The following is a 16095-nucleotide window of genomic DNA, read 5'->3' on the forward strand; positions in this document are numbered from 1 at the left end:
TATTCCACCCCCTGCCATGGACAGGGACACCTTCCACAAAACCAGATTGCTCCAAGCCCCATCCAACCTGGCTTTGGGCACTTCCAGAGATCCAGGGGCAGCCACGGCTTCTCTGGACAACCTGTGCCAGGGCCTCCACACCATCACAGCGAAGAATGTCTTCCCAATATCCCATACAACCCTGCCCTCTTTGTATAGAGACATTCCCCCTGTCCTATCACTCCTTTCCTTTGTCCACAGACCTTCTCCAGCTGAAGATACGGATATTCCAGCAAGGACAGCAGTGACACGGGAAAACACAGCTCAGTTTTGGGGGAAAGCTCCATCCCTGGAGCGGCACTGGCAGCATCCCTACCTGGGGTGCTCGGGCCGGTGCTCGGGCTCAGCCTGGCTCGGGGCACGCCCTATGTCCAGGTGCTGCTCCAGCACTTGCTGCCGGAACTCCGAGACTTGGGATTGCCGATCCTCCTTCTCCTGGCGCAGCCGGCGCTGCCGGGCCAGCCACTTCTCCTCCTCGTTGGTGCGGTGGATCAGCAGCGCCGTGGCCGCGCTGCTCCCGGCCAGGGGGAACACGCTGTGGTTGGGGATGAGGCTGGGCACGGGGTGGTGGGAGCCCGGGGGCGGGTGCAGAGGGTGCTGGATGGGCTTCGGCGTGGGCAGCACCGAGTCCTTGAGTTTGTCTGCGGTGGAAGAGGGGTGATGGAGAGTCAGGGTGTGGAAGAGTGGGGGGTATTTTGGGGTGAGCATCCCTGTGGGTGGGAGGGACCCGGAGCTGTGGGGCAGCCACCGTCAGAGCTCAGCTCAGGGGGCTGCCCGCTCGCTGCCAGCCCAGCTGCCCGGCGTGCACCGGGCACGGCGCCAGCCCGGCCCGAGTCAGATGGCACAGGCACCGCGCCGACGCTCTGAGATGCTGCAGCTGGGCTCCTGGCAAAGCAATCTGGCAGCCAGGACAGCCCATCCCCGTCCCCAGCCGCCTCCCGGGGCCACCGACCCCCTCGGCTCTGCCATCTGCACGGAGGGGAGAGGGGACCAAGGCAAGCTGAGGAAGGCGGGCAGTACCTGCTCTGCTGGGTGCCAGCGGCTCCACCGGCTTGCCCCGCTCCTCGGCCGGGTGCCCCCGCAGCCCGTGCAGCTCCGCCACGGGGAGGAAGGGCCCCTCCATGGCTTTCACCATGCTCAGCTCCTTCTCCCGGGCACGCTCCCGCTGCCTCTCCAGCTCCCGCTCCCGCTCCTTCTCCCGCTCGCGCTCCAGCTCCTTCTCGCGCTCCCGCTCCCGCTCGCGCTCCTTCTCCCGCTCCCGGTCGGCTTCTCGCTCCCGCTCCTTCTCCCGCTCCCGCTCCCTCTGCCGCAGCTCCTCGTCCATCTGCAGCCTGCAGAGAAAAACCAAAACCAAAAGCACCGACCCCAAACATCCCCCTTGGAGCACCCCTAAAATCAACCCTGGATGCCTGTCAGCATCCCCTGGAACACCCTTGAACCTCCAGAGAACCCCCAAACAGCTCCTGGGCACCTGCCAGCACCCTCCGTGCACTCCCAAATCCCCAGTCACCCGCCAGCATTCCTAGAGCATCCCAAAAGCACCCCTGGTGCTCTGCCAGCATCCTCTGGAGCGCCCCATCCATGCCCCCACCACCCCGTACCTCTCGGCGGCGAGGCTGGAGATGCGCTCGGACTGCAGGGCGGACAGGGAGGAGTGGGAGAGCTCGGGGGGGTACCGGACCCCCGAGAGGTGCAGGTGCATGGCCGAGGGGTGCAGGGGGGGCAGCGAGCCCGGCGCTGGCAGCGGGTAGAAGGGGGACCTCAGTGCCGACAGGCAGTACGACTCATCCATCCTGGGGAGACAGGGATGCTCAGACGGGCAAATAACTCCCAGTTCCCCTCCCAGGAGTCAGATGTGGGGGGTGCCTTCTACTGGGAGAAAGGGATGGAGAGCCCCAGAACGCCCTCAGTGGGTCATGCTCCCACCTCCCAGTGCCTCAAAGCTCATCCAGCGGTACCTCCCAGGGATCCCGAGGCTCGGAGGTGCCCACCTGAAGGCAGGATGAGGGAAGGGGTGATGTGTCAGGTAGCTGGGGTGGTAGTAGGCGGCGGCGGTGGCCGGGTCGAGGCCGAGGGGCGGCAGGGAGGACATGCGGAGATCCTCGGCCGTGTGGTAGGGACGGAAGCTCCGCAGGTAATCCTCGGTCACCGCGCTGGGAGGCACCACGTGGTGGACCGGCCGCTGCAGGCTGGGGGGCAAGGAGATGGTCACCATCCCTCCCTGTCCCCCTGGGGGGGGGTGTCACCTCCCCCAGGTGGGACCAGAGCTGGCGGGGGACGCCCTCATCCTGCGACCGCTCCCGTCCGCTGCGGGCAGACTCACTTGAGAGGAGGGAAGCGGGAGTCCTGGACCACGGAGCTGGGGGGCAGCCCGAAGGAGTAGGGTGTCCCCAAGAGGTGGGAGGGCACAGTGGGACCCCCTGCCTTCTCCTGCGCCAGGGGGGGCTCCGAGATGAGGCGCTCGCGGCCGGCGCTGCTGCTGCTGCCTCGTGACCCTGCTTCCTGCTGCAAGGCAAAGGGGCAGGGAAGCCAGGATGAGCATCAGGACACATGGGCAAGCCCTGCTGTGGCACCACCCCAAGACCCTCAGTAGGTCCCCAGAGTGCCCTGGCTGGCAGCAGTACCCAGGGAAGGATTCATCCAGCAGGGCATCTCCTGAATCCAGGGTTTGGGAAGGCAGCTGGAGGGGTGGGAGGGTCTGAGAGGCTGCAGTGGGGGGCCCCAGTGGGAATGGAGGTGTTGAAGGCAGGGCAGAGCTGAGGGCAAGACACCCATTACCTGCCTGGAGATTTGTGGCTGTTTTGTTCCCCTGAGCTATAAATCATCTGGGGAGGAGTGACACGGCCGGGGGAAATCCAGCCAGCCTTTGATAAGGGCCATAACCCAGGGGTCAGCCCACAATCCCCCTGGCACCCCCGGCATCAGCACCCTCCCACAGGGCCTCAGCCGCTTCCCATCAGCTCCCATCCCCGGTGTCAGCACCAAAGGTCACTCCCTCCAGCTGGGGAGGCACCTCTAGCAAGGGGGAACAACTTAGGGTGGACAAGACACCCCACAGGATCTGACAAATAATAGGGCGACCCCCGCAACAAGGCAAGTTTTGGTTTAAAAATTGTTATTTCTCATCACACCTTCTCCATTTAGCAGCTCAGGAGGAGGAGGATGGTAGCACCCACAGCATCCCCTACCCCAGCATCCCTCCCCACCCTATCCCATCCCATCCCTCCAGGGCAGGGCCAGCCCCAAGGTCACCACAAAGGGCCGGTGGCCTGCACAGAGCTCACTGTGTGTGCCAGGCTCTGCTCTAATTACAATTACCTCCTGGCTCTGCCAGACATCGCCACGCTCCGTTAACCCCCACACTGGCGGGGGGACATGGGCTGGGGAGCACCCCGACACCCCAGGCACCCCTCCGAGCTCCCGGGGATCACGGTTCCATTTATTTTCCCCCACTCTGGCCCCCGGCGTTTCTCATCCCCTAGCCTCGCCTCTCTTTGTGTTTAATTAGTCTTTCCAAGTGGCATAATCCCCCCGGGAATCTGCTTGTAGCATGCGGAGGAGAGGAGAACCACTAACGATGCTTCTTAATTAGCTGCTCTCCCCCCACCCCAACCCCTCCTCCTCCTTCCTTGCCCTCCCCTCCGGATGGGGATGATGATGGCAGCTCGGGGACACAGCAGGGAGAGGAAGGGACCAAACTGAGCAGCCCAGTGATCCCTTGGGAGCCACGCAGAGTATCCCACACTTTACAGTGAGCTCCTGGGCACTCTGTGCCCCCTTCCCCGGGACCCTGTGACTCTGATCAGATAACCCTGGACCCTCCTTCCTGCCCCAACGGGGTTGGGGGAGAGCCAGGGAAGCCCACCCTGTCCAAAGTCTGTACAGACCCCTGACATTTCCTGTTCCTCCTCTTTTGCCCCACTCTCCACATGGACACCACAGAATAAAGAGAGCTGAACCAACATATATTGGGGTAAGAGCCTCTTTTGGGAATCTTTGCCATCTCCTGATATTCCTCCCCTCACAGCCTGATATTCAGGGGGCTGTGTGAGGGGGGGAACATCAGCACACCCTCCACCCTTCAGGGGGCAGCCCCCAAACGCAGCCCTACCTGTCTGCCCTCGCTCCTCCAGACCCCGTTGACCGTCTTGGTGGGGGCGATGGTGACGACGGGCGGCGTGCTGGGCACGCTGTGCCCCCCCGGGGGCACGAGGATGGGGCCCATGGGGCCACGCTTGGGCGTGCTGGCAGGGGAGCTGTGGTTGGTGGCCGGTGAGGACACCGGGGACGACTCGCTGCTCAGGGAGGAGCCTGGGATTCAATCAGAAATGGAAGGAGTTAGGAGAAGGGCAGTTAAGTGGATGGAAGCAGCCTCCCAAGGAGCTGGGGCCATTCCTGACAGGATGCCTCCCTGCAGGGAGCAGGGGTGGGGCACTGCCATGCGCTCAGGGTGTGCAGCATCCTGCCAGACCCTCAGACTGGTGAGGTCCCCCATGTCCCATCCCAGAAGTTCCCAGTGGTGCTAAAGGCTCCACCTGGCACGGCGGGATGGGGCAGCCTCTTGCTCCCTCCTAACAGGGACTGGCAGACCCCCAGTGCCACAGAACCCCCTGGCACAAGTGACACCAATGTGATGCCAGCCCCCACAAAGCAAACCCAGAGACTCCTTAATCCAGCTGCAGGAGCTGTCAGGGACAGGCTAGGGCCTCTGGAGACACTGGGATGAAGGAGTGACTCCCTGAAACCCTTGGGCAAAGCTTTGGTTTCATTTGCATAATACATCTGTACTTTAACTTATCCCCACCCCAGGGATGCTGGCTGTATTTCCAAAGGGAAAATAAAAACGGAGTGAAAGTGGAGGAGAGGAAAAGCAGAGAAATACAAATTCCACACTAGCAGGGGCACAGGGAGCCTGCTGTCAGCTGCACGGAGCACTTCCCATTCCTCAAACCCACATGGGCAGCCTGGGGGGCTCTGAAACCCCAAACTCTGCTCCCTCCATCCCACAGTGTGGGTCAGAGGGAGATTCCAGCAGGGAGCAGGAGTCCAAGAGTGAGGAGTGGGCTGTGGACGCAGGATGAGCAGTGAGCAGGGCACGGAGAGAGGCCTGAGTGTGCAGGGTGTCTCATCAGCTTCCCAGTGTGCAAGGCCACTTCCCTGATCCCCTGAGCGTGTCCTGTGGGCATGGCAGCCACTCCCAGAGTGTGCCAGCAGCTCCTCACCTGCACCCTGCTTTCCCAGAATGTGCCAGCAGCTCCTCACCTGCACCCTGCCTCATCCTTTTACCCACTCCCAGAATGTGCCAGCAGCTCCTCACCTGCATCCTGCCTCATCCCCTTGCCCACTGCCGGAGCATGCCAGCAGCTCCTCACCCTGCTTAATCCCCTTTCCCACTCCCAGAATGTGCCAGCAGCTCCTCACCCTGCGCCCTGCACCATCCCCTTGCCCTCTCCGCAGGCCACACAACCCCAGGAGGGAGCTGGGAATGCCAGGGGAAGCAGGAGCATCCCCGGGCAGCGGGAGGGCTGCAGGGTGGGCAGGAAGCTGCAGAATGAGGCTCTGTGCCCCTGTGGCTCTGTGCCCCTGTGGCTCTGTGTCTGTGGCTCTGTGCCCCTGTGGCTCTGTGCCCCTGTGGCTCTGTGTTTCTGTGGCTCTGTGGCCCTTTGGCTCTGTGGCTCTGTGTTTCTGTGATTCTATGGCCCTGTGGCTCTGTGGCTCTGTGTCTCTGTGGCTCTATGTCTTTGTGGCTCTGTGTCTCTGTGCTCTGTGGCTCTCAGGCTCTGTGGCTCTGTGTGTCTGTGGCTCTGTGTTTCTGTAGCTCTGTGTCTCTGTGCTCTGTGGCTCTCAGGCTCTGTGGCTCTGTGTTTCTGTAGCTCTGTGTTTCTGTAGCTCTGTGTTTCTGTGTCTCTGTTTCTGTGGCCCTGTGGCTCTGTGGCCCTGTGTCTGTGTCTCTATGTCTATAGCTCTGTGCCCCTGTAGCTCTGTGTTTCTGTAGCTCTGTGTTTCTGTGGCTCTGTGTTTCTGTAGCTCTGTGTTTCTGTGTCTCTGTTTCTGTGGCTCTGTGGCTCTGTGGCCCTGTGTCTGTGTCTCTATGTCTATAGCTCTGTGCCCCTGTAGCTCTGTGTTTCTGTGGCTCTGTGTCTCTGTGTTTCTGTGGCTCTGTGTTTCTGTGGCCCTGTGGCTCTGTGTCTCTGTAGCTCTGTGTTTCTGTGGCCCTGTGGCCCTGTGTCTCTGTAGCTCTGTGTTTCTGTGGCCCTGTGGCTCTGTGCTCTGTGTTTCTGTGTCTCTGTGGCCCTGTGTCTCTGTGCTCTGTGTTTCTGTGGCTCTGTGTCTGTGGTTCTGTGTCTGTGTCTCTGTGTGTCTGTGGCTCTGTGTTTGTGGCCCTGTGGCTCTGTGCTCTGTGGCTCTCAGGCTCTGTGGCTCTGTGCTCTGTGGCCCTGTGTCTGTGGTTCTGTGTCTGTAGCTCTGTGTGTCTGTGGCTCTGTGTTTCTGTGGATCTGTGGCTCTGTGTTTCTGTGTTTCTGTGGCTCGGATGCTCAGCAGAGCAGAGGCCGAGCGGAGCATCCCGCTGCCGGCCGCCCTCCCTGATTAATTATTCCCGAGTCGCTCCGAATCGCTTTCATTTGAAGAGCAGCAAGGCTGGGGGAAGGAGAAAGGCTGTCCCCAACAAAGGAGGCCGATTTGACACCCACTGAAGTCTATCTTGTCAGCGCAAGGCCAACAACAATTAGCAGCCTAATCCCCTCTGAGCTGGGAAGCCATTACTCACCACGCGATAGCGTTAACAATCAATACCATCACAATGAGCCCGGCAATTAATGAAGCTAAAGTCTTACTTCAGAACCTTAATTCTCGCTGTGTGGCTTTAAACGGGAGGGTTTGTGATCGTTATAATTAACTGGTGGTATTCAGCCAGGAGTTAGTCAATGAAACTAATCTGGATTGGAGATGACAAGAGGCACAGTGTGATGGTGTCACCTTTGTTTTCTGACCTCCCGCTTCCCCGCTCGGCGATAGCAGATTAGCAGCCCGGGCTGACAGGCAAATGTAATTAACAGCTGAGACCCTGACGGAGAACTGGAAAAAAGAAGGGAAGGAGGGGTGGAATAAAACCCACCCTGCGGACAGCCCCGGGCAGGACAAGAGGCAGCAGCCCCCGGGCAGGCGGTGGCTTTGTGGGGTTTTGCTGGGAAGGGGTCAGGCAGGATGAGCCGTGGCAGTTTGGGATGCTGTGGAGCAGTAGGATATCCCTAGGGATGTGCCAGCACACCTGTGAGCCCATAAAGATGGAAAAAACCCAGTGATCCTGCATGAATCCGGCATCTGCCACAGCAGAGCATCTCCAGAGGTGGGAAGGGAAATGGAATGAGCATCTCTCGTTGTGGGAAGTGGGTGAGGGTTCCAGGGAAAAGCAATTTGTTTCCTGGTGCTAAAAACCACAGCAAGGAGAAAAACCGCTTTCCCAACAGACACCCAAACCCACACGGATCAAAAACCTCTGAGATAAGCCACTTGAGGCACCCAAATGGGCAAGGGAGGGGTTTTTGCAAACAAACTGTGCAGGTGTTAAGGGGAAATCCAAAGGGAATGTGGCTGCTTCTCTCCAGTGCCACAAAATCCATGCCCAGACCTGCTGATGTCCCTTGGGATGGGCTGAGCAGCACAGGGAGGGCACAAGCTGTGGGGTGCGATGGGGAAAAAAAACCAAAATAATTCCCCAAACTCAATCAATCGCTGTGAAGGAAGCAGATGGGTTCCAGAGGAAGCAGCTGGCAAAAACCAGGAGCTTCCAGTGAGGATGAAGCATCACCAAGACCTGGTTCCCTCAGGGTTACAGGGACCTGGTATCCCCACACGTTTCCTTAGGAGCAGCTGATGCTTCAGGTCATGGCTGTGCCAGAGATTTTTGGGCTGCAAGGAGGGTCTTGTAGGTGGTGCTTGCAAAAGGGATTTTCCAAAAGGGGGTAGGGGAAAAGGATTGTGCCAAAGAGGCCTTTTAAAAAATGTCTTCCAAAAAGACTTTGCAGAAAACATCTTGCAAAGGGGTTGGGTGTCTTTTGCAGGGATCTAAGTGCCCAGGCCACAGGCAATGATCCAAGGGGAGCACCCACTGATGCAAACAGCAGGGATATAAAGACTATTTCATCCCAAATTAAAGACACCAGAAGTCTCTTGAAACACATCCCAGCCTGGGGACTGGCTGCCTTCTCATTTGGGCGTGGAAGCCCTGGCAAATCCCTGTGGCAGGGGGGACCTCAGGGTGCTCTAGAAGCAGCTCACACCCCACATCCAAACAGACAGGAGGGATGTGGGCAACAAGGGCTGGGCACCCCTTGGGGCTGCTCAGTTGGGAAATTTGGCCTGGGAAGTAGAAAATTTGGGGAACCTCTGGAAAAAGCAGCGTGGTGGGAGGGAGCAGGGCTGGTCCCTGCCGTGCCGTGCTCTCCCAGGGTACAGTGAGCAATGCGGCACTCGGATTACTCCAGATGAACTGAATTCCCAAATTGAATTCCCAAACTGCCCCCTCGGGACACCAGCAGGTTGGTCTCTTCCACCAGGCAGCCACTGGCAGAACAAGAGGACACAGCCCCAGCTACGTCAGGGAAGGTTTAGGCTGGATATTAGGGAAAAAATTTTTCACTGAAAGAATAATAAAATACTGGAATTGTCGTCCTAGAGAGGTGGTGGAATCACCATCTCTGGATATGTTTAAAAAAAGACTGGACTTGGCACTCGGTGCTATAGTCTGCTTGAGGTGTTAGGGTGTAGGTTGGACTTGATGGTCTTAGAGGTCTCCTCCAACCTCATTATTCTGTGATTCTGTGAAAATGCATTAGTTGGGGAAATGGCAGGAAAACACCGGCTGCAGCTCCTGGGAAAGGCACCAGGGTTTGTCACCGCCCCGTCCCCGTCCCCGTCCCCACCTCTGGGCTCCTCGGCTTGCTTGGCGAGCTTGCGGAGGGCGGCGGCGAAGCTGGAGGAAGGTGCTGCCTGGACGGACAAAGTGCTGCTGGCGGCGGGGCTGCCATTGGGGACGATGGAGCCGTTCAGGGGCGACGGGGTCAGGGGGCTGACGGTGGCGGTGGTGCGGGTGGCCGTGGAGAGCATTCCTAGGGACGGCGACTTCGGCTCATGGCTCATGCCTGCCGGCCAGAGAGAGCGGGTTAGACACGTGGAGACAGGATCCTCAGTCTCCCCCAGGAGTGGGACCGCCAGCTCCTTTCCTCTCGTTCACCACGCCACCCCAAAATGCACCCCGAGTTCAGGGAATGGGGGGGGAGTGCGTCCCAGCACTCCACATTGCCACTGAAGCCCAGGAGAATGGAGCAGGAGGGCTCAGCAGAGCTCTGCAGGAATGCACAGGGAGTTTTGGGGGGCTTCAGCATCCTGATGGAGGTGGTGGGGAGAGGCGCAGTCCCCCTGACTCGTGTGGTGCTGCCAAAACCCAAAGCACCACTGCTGCACCCCTTATTGCCACTATTGCACCCCAAATCCAGCCACTGCACACTCAAATCCCCACTACTGTACCCCTAAATCTGCAATATTGCATCCCTGGATTCCCGGCGCTGCCCCCCACTGCTGCATCCCTGGATAAACAATATTTCATCCCTGGATGTTCAGTACTGCACGCTCAAATCACCAATAACAGATCCTCAGAACTGCACCCTTAAATCCCCACCTCCGCACCCCCCAAATTCCCACTGCTGCATCCCTGGAGTAAATATTTCATGCCAGGATCTTCAGTACTGCACCCTCAAATCACCAATAACACATCCCTGGATCCCCAGAATTGCACCCTTAAATTCCCACCTCTGCACCCCCCAAATTCCCACTGCTGCATCCCTGGATTAACAATATTTCATCCCAGGATCTTCAGCAATGCACCCTCAAATCCCCAATAACACATCCCTGGATCCCCAGAACTGCACCCTTAAATCCCCACCATTGCACCCCCAAAACCCCAATACTGCATCCCTGGATCCCCAGCACCCACCCCCAGCTCCCCACACTGCCCCTTGAAACCCTCACGCCCCAAATCCCCACCACAGCACCGCGAAGTACCGAGGTCCTAAAGGGCACAGTGACCCCAAAATCGAGGCTCAGGTGCTGAGCAGGAGGGTGCAGCCCTCCCCGATCCCCCCCAGCTGTCACACCAATTGCTCCAGGGCTCTCCACCTCCCAAAAACAGCAACTGCTGATGTCAGGGCCCTTAAAATAGACTTCACCCAGCAGCTTCATTAACACCAGCCTAAAATTAGCCCGGCTCCCAGGTGGGCAGGAGGACTGGGGGGGGATTTTGGGGCAGCCCCCAACTCCCAGCAGGCCTGGAGGCAGCTGGAGGCATTGAACACCTGGAGCATCCACTGCAGAGGGTGGATGGAGCATCCCCCGAGCATCCCCTGGCAGCGGCTGGCCAGGGAGGAGCCGGGGGGGCACGGGGGGCACTCGGCGTTGATTAATCTTTGCCCCCCGGCCCCAGGAGAGGCGGCGGCGCGCTCCCCTCTGCCCTCATTATACAAGCATTTATTAACTCCGGTGCTCTCAGCCATTGACTGCCGCCTTGTCGACACGCTCGGCTCATGTAAATTCATTACCAGAACAGCTGGGAAGCCAAGCCAGCCACGCCAGCCTGGCCCCGGCACCCCCGGGCTCTGCTGGCACCCCTGGGCTCTGCTGGCACCCCCGGGCTCTGCTGGCACCCCCGGGCTTTGCTCCAGCCCCGGGTGAGGGCTCGGTGCACCGGGATGTGCCGGCAGCACCAGGCGCCCACGCACCATCCAAAGGGGACACGGCGCTCCAGGCACAGCCTGCAGCTCCTGAGCACTGCCCCACATCCCCCAGGCACTGCCCCACATTCCCTGGACACTGCCTGGCATCCCCTTGGCACAGCCCTGCATCCCCCAGGCGCTGCCCCACATCCACCACGCACAATCCTGCATCCCCTTGGCGCATCCCTAGGTGCTGCCTGGCATCCCCTTGGCACAACCCTGCATCCTCCCAGCACTGCCCCACATCCACCAGGCACAATCCTGCATCCCCAGACGCTGCCTGGCATCCCCTTGGCACAGCCCCGCATCCCCCAGGCACTGCCCCACATCCACCAGGCACAATCCTGCATCCCCTTGGCACAATCCTGCAACCCCAGGTGCTGCCCCACATCCACCAGGCACAATCCTGCACCCCCTTGGCACAATCCTGCATCCCCTTGGCACAATCCTGCATCCCCAGGCACTGCCCCACATCCCCAGGGCGCTGCCTGGCATCCCCTTGGCAAAGCCCAGCATCCTCCCAGCACTGCCCCACAGCCTCCAAGCACAGCCCCAAACACTTCCCAGTGCCCCCCAGTTCCTCCCCACCTATTAACCCCAACATAACCCCCACTGCCAGCCCCAACCAGGCCTTTCTCCAGACGTTTCTCCAACCATCAGCAGGGATCAGCAAGCTGGCACACACACACACGGGCAGGGCATCCCCCGTGTGATGCTCAGCTGATCCCCGCGGCCCCCAACGCCTCCCGGGCAGCTCCTGATGCCAGCGGGATTTGCCAGGCCAGCACCGGGCAGCCGGGACCGGGTGAGTGGCCGGGGCAGCGTGCGGGGAGCTCGCCTGCCCCCGGGGCTGAGCTGTGCCGCTGCCCCAAACCAGTTCTGCCGCTCCCTCCCGGTGATAAAATCGGCGCCTCCGCTGCTCACCCGCCGTGCCCCGCCGGCGCCGGCGTCCGTCTGTCCGGGCGTCCCTGCGCTGCTCTGCGGGACAGCTGCCAGCTGGGGAAACTGAGGCACGGAGAGCTGGCTGGGCGGGAGCATCCGCACAGGGGATGGGATGGGATGGGATGGGATGGGATGGGATGGGATGGGATGGGATGGGATGGGATGGGATGGGATGGGATGGGATGGGATGGGATGGGATGGGATGGGATGTGGAGCTGCCACGCCGTGTTCTCCCACCCCCCCATCCCTCCGGCATCCCCTCGCCGGCACGGCGTGGGTGCCACTCACCCCTGCGGGTGGCTGGGGACGCCGTGACGCCCCACGGTGAGGTGGGGCCCCCCCAGCTCTGCCCCTCCCAGCAGGCAGATCCGTGCGGAAAAACAGGTCAAGTTTGGTGCCTGGAGCAGCCCGGGGTCATGGCAGCGGTTGCCTCACCAGGGCGGGGAGATGAACCCCAAAAACGGGACATGCTGTCCCTCCAGTGTCCCCAGCCCTGTGTGGGTACAGGGCTGGCACTCCCATGTACCCCTCCCTGGGAAACTGAGGCCTGAAACACCCCCCACACCAAGGCAGGGGGGCTGTGGGGGGCCTCAGGACACCTGGGTCCCCCGTTGAGGCCACAATGGGGAGGCTGGGGAGCAGGGAGCAGGCGATGTGTCACCCTGTCCCCGTCCCTCCCACAGCATGTGCCCGGGCACAGCAGTACAGGGAGTGTCTGGCATTCCCGGTGCCCGCTGGCTGCCTGCCCGTGGGAGCAGCAGCAGCAGCAGGAGGAGGAGGAGGAGGAGGCGCAGGGATGATGGCGGGGTCACTGCCACGCTCCCCTCGCCCTTCCCGCAGTGCCACACGGGGCTGGTGGCATCTGCGGTGGCACAGGAGCCCGCAATCCCCGGCTCCTGGAGCCCTCCCCGAGCCCCCACATCCCCGGCTCAGGGCTGGGAGCCGGGAGCTGGGAGCGTGCCATGTTCTCTCCATCTGCTCCTGATGATGCTGGCGGGTTTTTTGGCAGCGGGAGCCTCCTCCGGCAGCGAGAGCAGAACCAGTCTGGCTGCCTGGTGGGGCTGGAGACAAATAAAACCCCTTGGCAGCCGCTGCGGGCAGGCAGGAGCGGGCAGCGAGGGGCAGGAACGGGCTCCCAGCACCCTGAAATCCCTGGGCACGGGGTACCGCTGTCGGGAAAGGGGAAGTGGGCAGGTTCAGCACCTTGGCTCCTGGTTGCCCCCTTCCCAGCACCTTGAAAGGCCTCTAATGAGCGCGGAGTGCCCTTGGGAGCAGATTGCCATTGAACTCGACCTGCACCAGCCGCCTGCTCTCACAGCAGCTATTTTGAGCTGCCGGGCTCCCAAGTGCTGGAACTAATAATTTATTACCAAATACGATCAGGCAGCAGCTCCAGCCCCTGGCAAATGGAGCGGAAAAAAACCCAGTGCGGCGGGAAGCCGAGGGAGCGGGGAGAGACGAGCATCCTTCATCCTCCTCCTCCTCCTCCCCCGGGATGGATCCGCACCCACCCCGCAGCACCGCAGCTGGGACGGAGCCCACTTGGCCGAGCCCTCTGGAAAGCTCCAGCACGCTCCCCGCTGATGGTCCCCCCCAAAGGGATTTGGGGTGATGAGGGTCCCCCTCAGCCTTTCCCCCCCTTCTCTCAGCGCCTCCCGCTCCGGAGCCGCATCCAGCTGCACGCTCCGAGCAGGAACAGCTGCTCCGCATGGATTTTCAATGCTAATGGCCTCGCATCGCCAGCCCCCCCTTCCCTCTGCCTGAACTGCAGCGGGCAGAGCCCCAGCACGGAGGGCAGGGGGCCAGGGCCAGCCGTGCCTGTCGTCACCCTGTCACACACCCTGCCACACACCCTGCCACACACCCTGCCACACACCCTGCCACCCCTGGGGCAGGGCACAGGCAGAGGTGACCAGCTCCTCTCCCGGCGATGCCCTGCGGAGCCGCCGCACGCTTTCCACCCCTCATTAGAGCAGCTCCACACCTCCAACACGCTCCATTAATTAATTAATTGATCGATCCCAGCCTGTGCTCCTGCCCCATCTCCCCACTTCCCAGCACACACAGCTGAAACCAGGGGAGGTGGCCGGGCTTGGTGTCCCCAAGAGATGCAGGCGCAGCCTCTGTCCAATTTTAGGGCGCTCATGGCAGAACCCAGGGCCCATCCTGGGAACACCCCCCATCCCCTCGGCGGGGCCTGGATGGGTTGCCCGTGGTGAGGAGCACCTTGGCTGGGATTTGGGGCTCCTGTGGAGCCTGGCACGGCACCGAGCACCCGGCACTATCATCCAGCTGGGCCTCCATCGATCACTCCTCCATGGACCATTGATCTGGCAAACGACAACAAGCAAAGTAATAAGAGCTCGTTTGGAGGGCGCGGCGCAGGGGATGCAGCGGTGCCGGGTGGCTTCTCTCCCTTCCCCACCTTCCTTCCCGTGCCCAGCCAAGCAGCCCTGGGAGCCTTTTCAGCCCTCAGGAAATCGAGCCAGGGAATTATTTACTTTAAAGCAACTTTCTCCCCTGTTTCTGCCCTGCTTTGAAGCTGGGAGCTTGGGAAATCAAGCCCCTGTGCCCCAAGGGTGCTGCTGGGCCCTGAACTCCCCTCTGCAGCTTCAGGGTTGGGTTGGCAGCTCCTCTTGGCTCCTGATGCCCAGATCCAAGTGCCAGCTGCGTGCTGAGTATCCCTCTGCTTTGGGGGAAGTGGGGTACAGCCCTCACCCCTCCACTCTGCTGTCTTCTGGGGCTCAGTGCCTTTGTGGGGCACTGGGCACTCCTTGGAGCTGCCAGGCATTGCCTGGGAGAGACTGGGCATTGCACTGGGATGCTGGGAATTGCCTGGAGGAGATTTGGGAATTGCTCTGGGATGCTGGGAATTGCCAGGGAGAGACTGGGCATTACACTGGGATGCTGGGAACTGCCTGGAGGAGATCTGGGAATTGCACTGGGATTCCGGGTATGGTCGGAGAGAGAGCTGGGCACTGCCCTGCTGGGCACCTAATGGCCCTGCCAGGAACCTCACAGTGGCATTAAATGGTGCCACCGGGCACTCCCCAGTGCCACTGAGCCTTTCACAGCTGCACTGGGCATCCCACCGTGCTGCTGGGCATTCCCAGATGCCACAGGGCACTGCACGGCGGCACCGGGCACTCCACGGAGCCGCCCCTGGGTCGGAGCCAGGCACCAGGAGGTGCTGCCAAAACTGAGCACGGTGCTCCCAGCCACGGCACAGCCCGAGAGAGGGCAATGCCTGGCACACCCAGGCTGCCCTCCCATGCCCACACGGCCGTGCCCCCAGGTCCCCAGGCTGGCGCAGGCGTGCAGCAGCAGCAGCAGCGCATTGTTTTGGGCGCAGGATCCCTTGCCCAGCAGATGGCAGGTATAACAAAGCAGCTTGCTGCGGCCAAGCCAATTATTTATCTAATTATGATTTACCACTTAACCACATGATCTTTCTGCAGAGTTGTAGGCAATTAAAACCGGGGTGATTATGTGGATTATGCAAATCGGCTGGAGCCGAGCGAATAAAATTGGAGATTAGAGTTTCACGCAGGCTGGATCTTGCATGGGGCAGGTCCTGGAGGGGCAGGGGCAGGGCAGGGGGAGTGCAGAGAGGGGCAGGGGGCTGCAGGCAGGGGGGGAGTCCAGGACTCAGCCATGGGAAGGGGCTGCAGGACACAGCTGGGAAGTGCCAGGACAAGGTGAGCAGATGCCTCGTGCCACCCCCTCTGCAGCATCGAGGCCACAGCCAAAAACTGCCCCCAAAATGGGGTGGGTGCCCTCCTGCTGGTGGGTGACTCTGCTGGCACCAGGGACCCCCCAGCATCCACCCCTGCTGCACCCCAAAAACCTGAGAGGGGTTCCACAGCCCCCATCCCTTACCCCATCCACGGGGCAGCTTGTGCCAGGCAATTAATAACAGGTACTAATAACAGGTATTAATAACGAGTACTAATAACGGGCATTAATAACGAGTATTAATAAGGAGCATTAATAACGGCGCCTGGCAGATTACGCCGCCTGCCCGGCTTGATATGAGATTTATGGATGGCGCAAAGTCCGGAAATACAGGAGTATTAATGGTAATTCCTCGTGTCCTAGCAAAGGTCACAGGCAATCTCCATCAATCCCGCTGCAGAGCGGGGGCTCCGGGCAGGATGGAGGGGTCCGGGCAGGATGGGGGTCCCCTCTTCACCCCCGGGATCCCCCAGCAGTTTCTGGTGGTGCAGATGGCCCAGCACGGGCCAGAGCGAAGGTTTTACCTTGGGATAAGAAATTATCCCTGGCAAACAGAGAATTTGCTGTGTGGATTTTCATTTTCCCAACACCAGCGCCACCTGCTCCCCGT

General features: G+C 60.7%; 1 protein-coding gene across 1 annotated transcript in view; it reads right to left on the minus strand.

Annotated features, from left to right (window-relative positions):
* GSE1 (Gse1 coiled-coil protein) overlaps positions 1 to 16095 on the minus strand; it is a 104460-nt gene that overhangs the window by 8036 nt on the left and 80329 nt on the right. Inside the window, exons 3-9 of the mRNA XM_077786386.1 lie at positions 8964 to 9182; positions 4151 to 4350; positions 2363 to 2544; positions 2031 to 2228; positions 1641 to 1832; positions 1060 to 1370; positions 356 to 680 (exon numbers count right to left, since the gene is read on the minus strand). Of these exons, the coding sequence (XP_077642512.1) occupies positions 356 to 680; positions 1060 to 1370; positions 1641 to 1832; positions 2031 to 2228; positions 2363 to 2544; positions 4151 to 4350; positions 8964 to 9182 (1627 nt within the window). The remainder of the gene's footprint in view (positions 1 to 355; positions 681 to 1059; positions 1371 to 1640; positions 1833 to 2030; positions 2229 to 2362; positions 2545 to 4150; positions 4351 to 8963; positions 9183 to 16095) is intronic.

The sequence above is a fragment of the Lonchura striata genome, chromosome 13, assembly GCF_046129695.1.
Source record: "Lonchura striata isolate bLonStr1 chromosome 13, bLonStr1.mat, whole genome shotgun sequence".
NCBI classification, from domain to species: domain Eukaryota; kingdom Metazoa; phylum Chordata; class Aves; order Passeriformes; family Estrildidae; genus Lonchura; species Lonchura striata.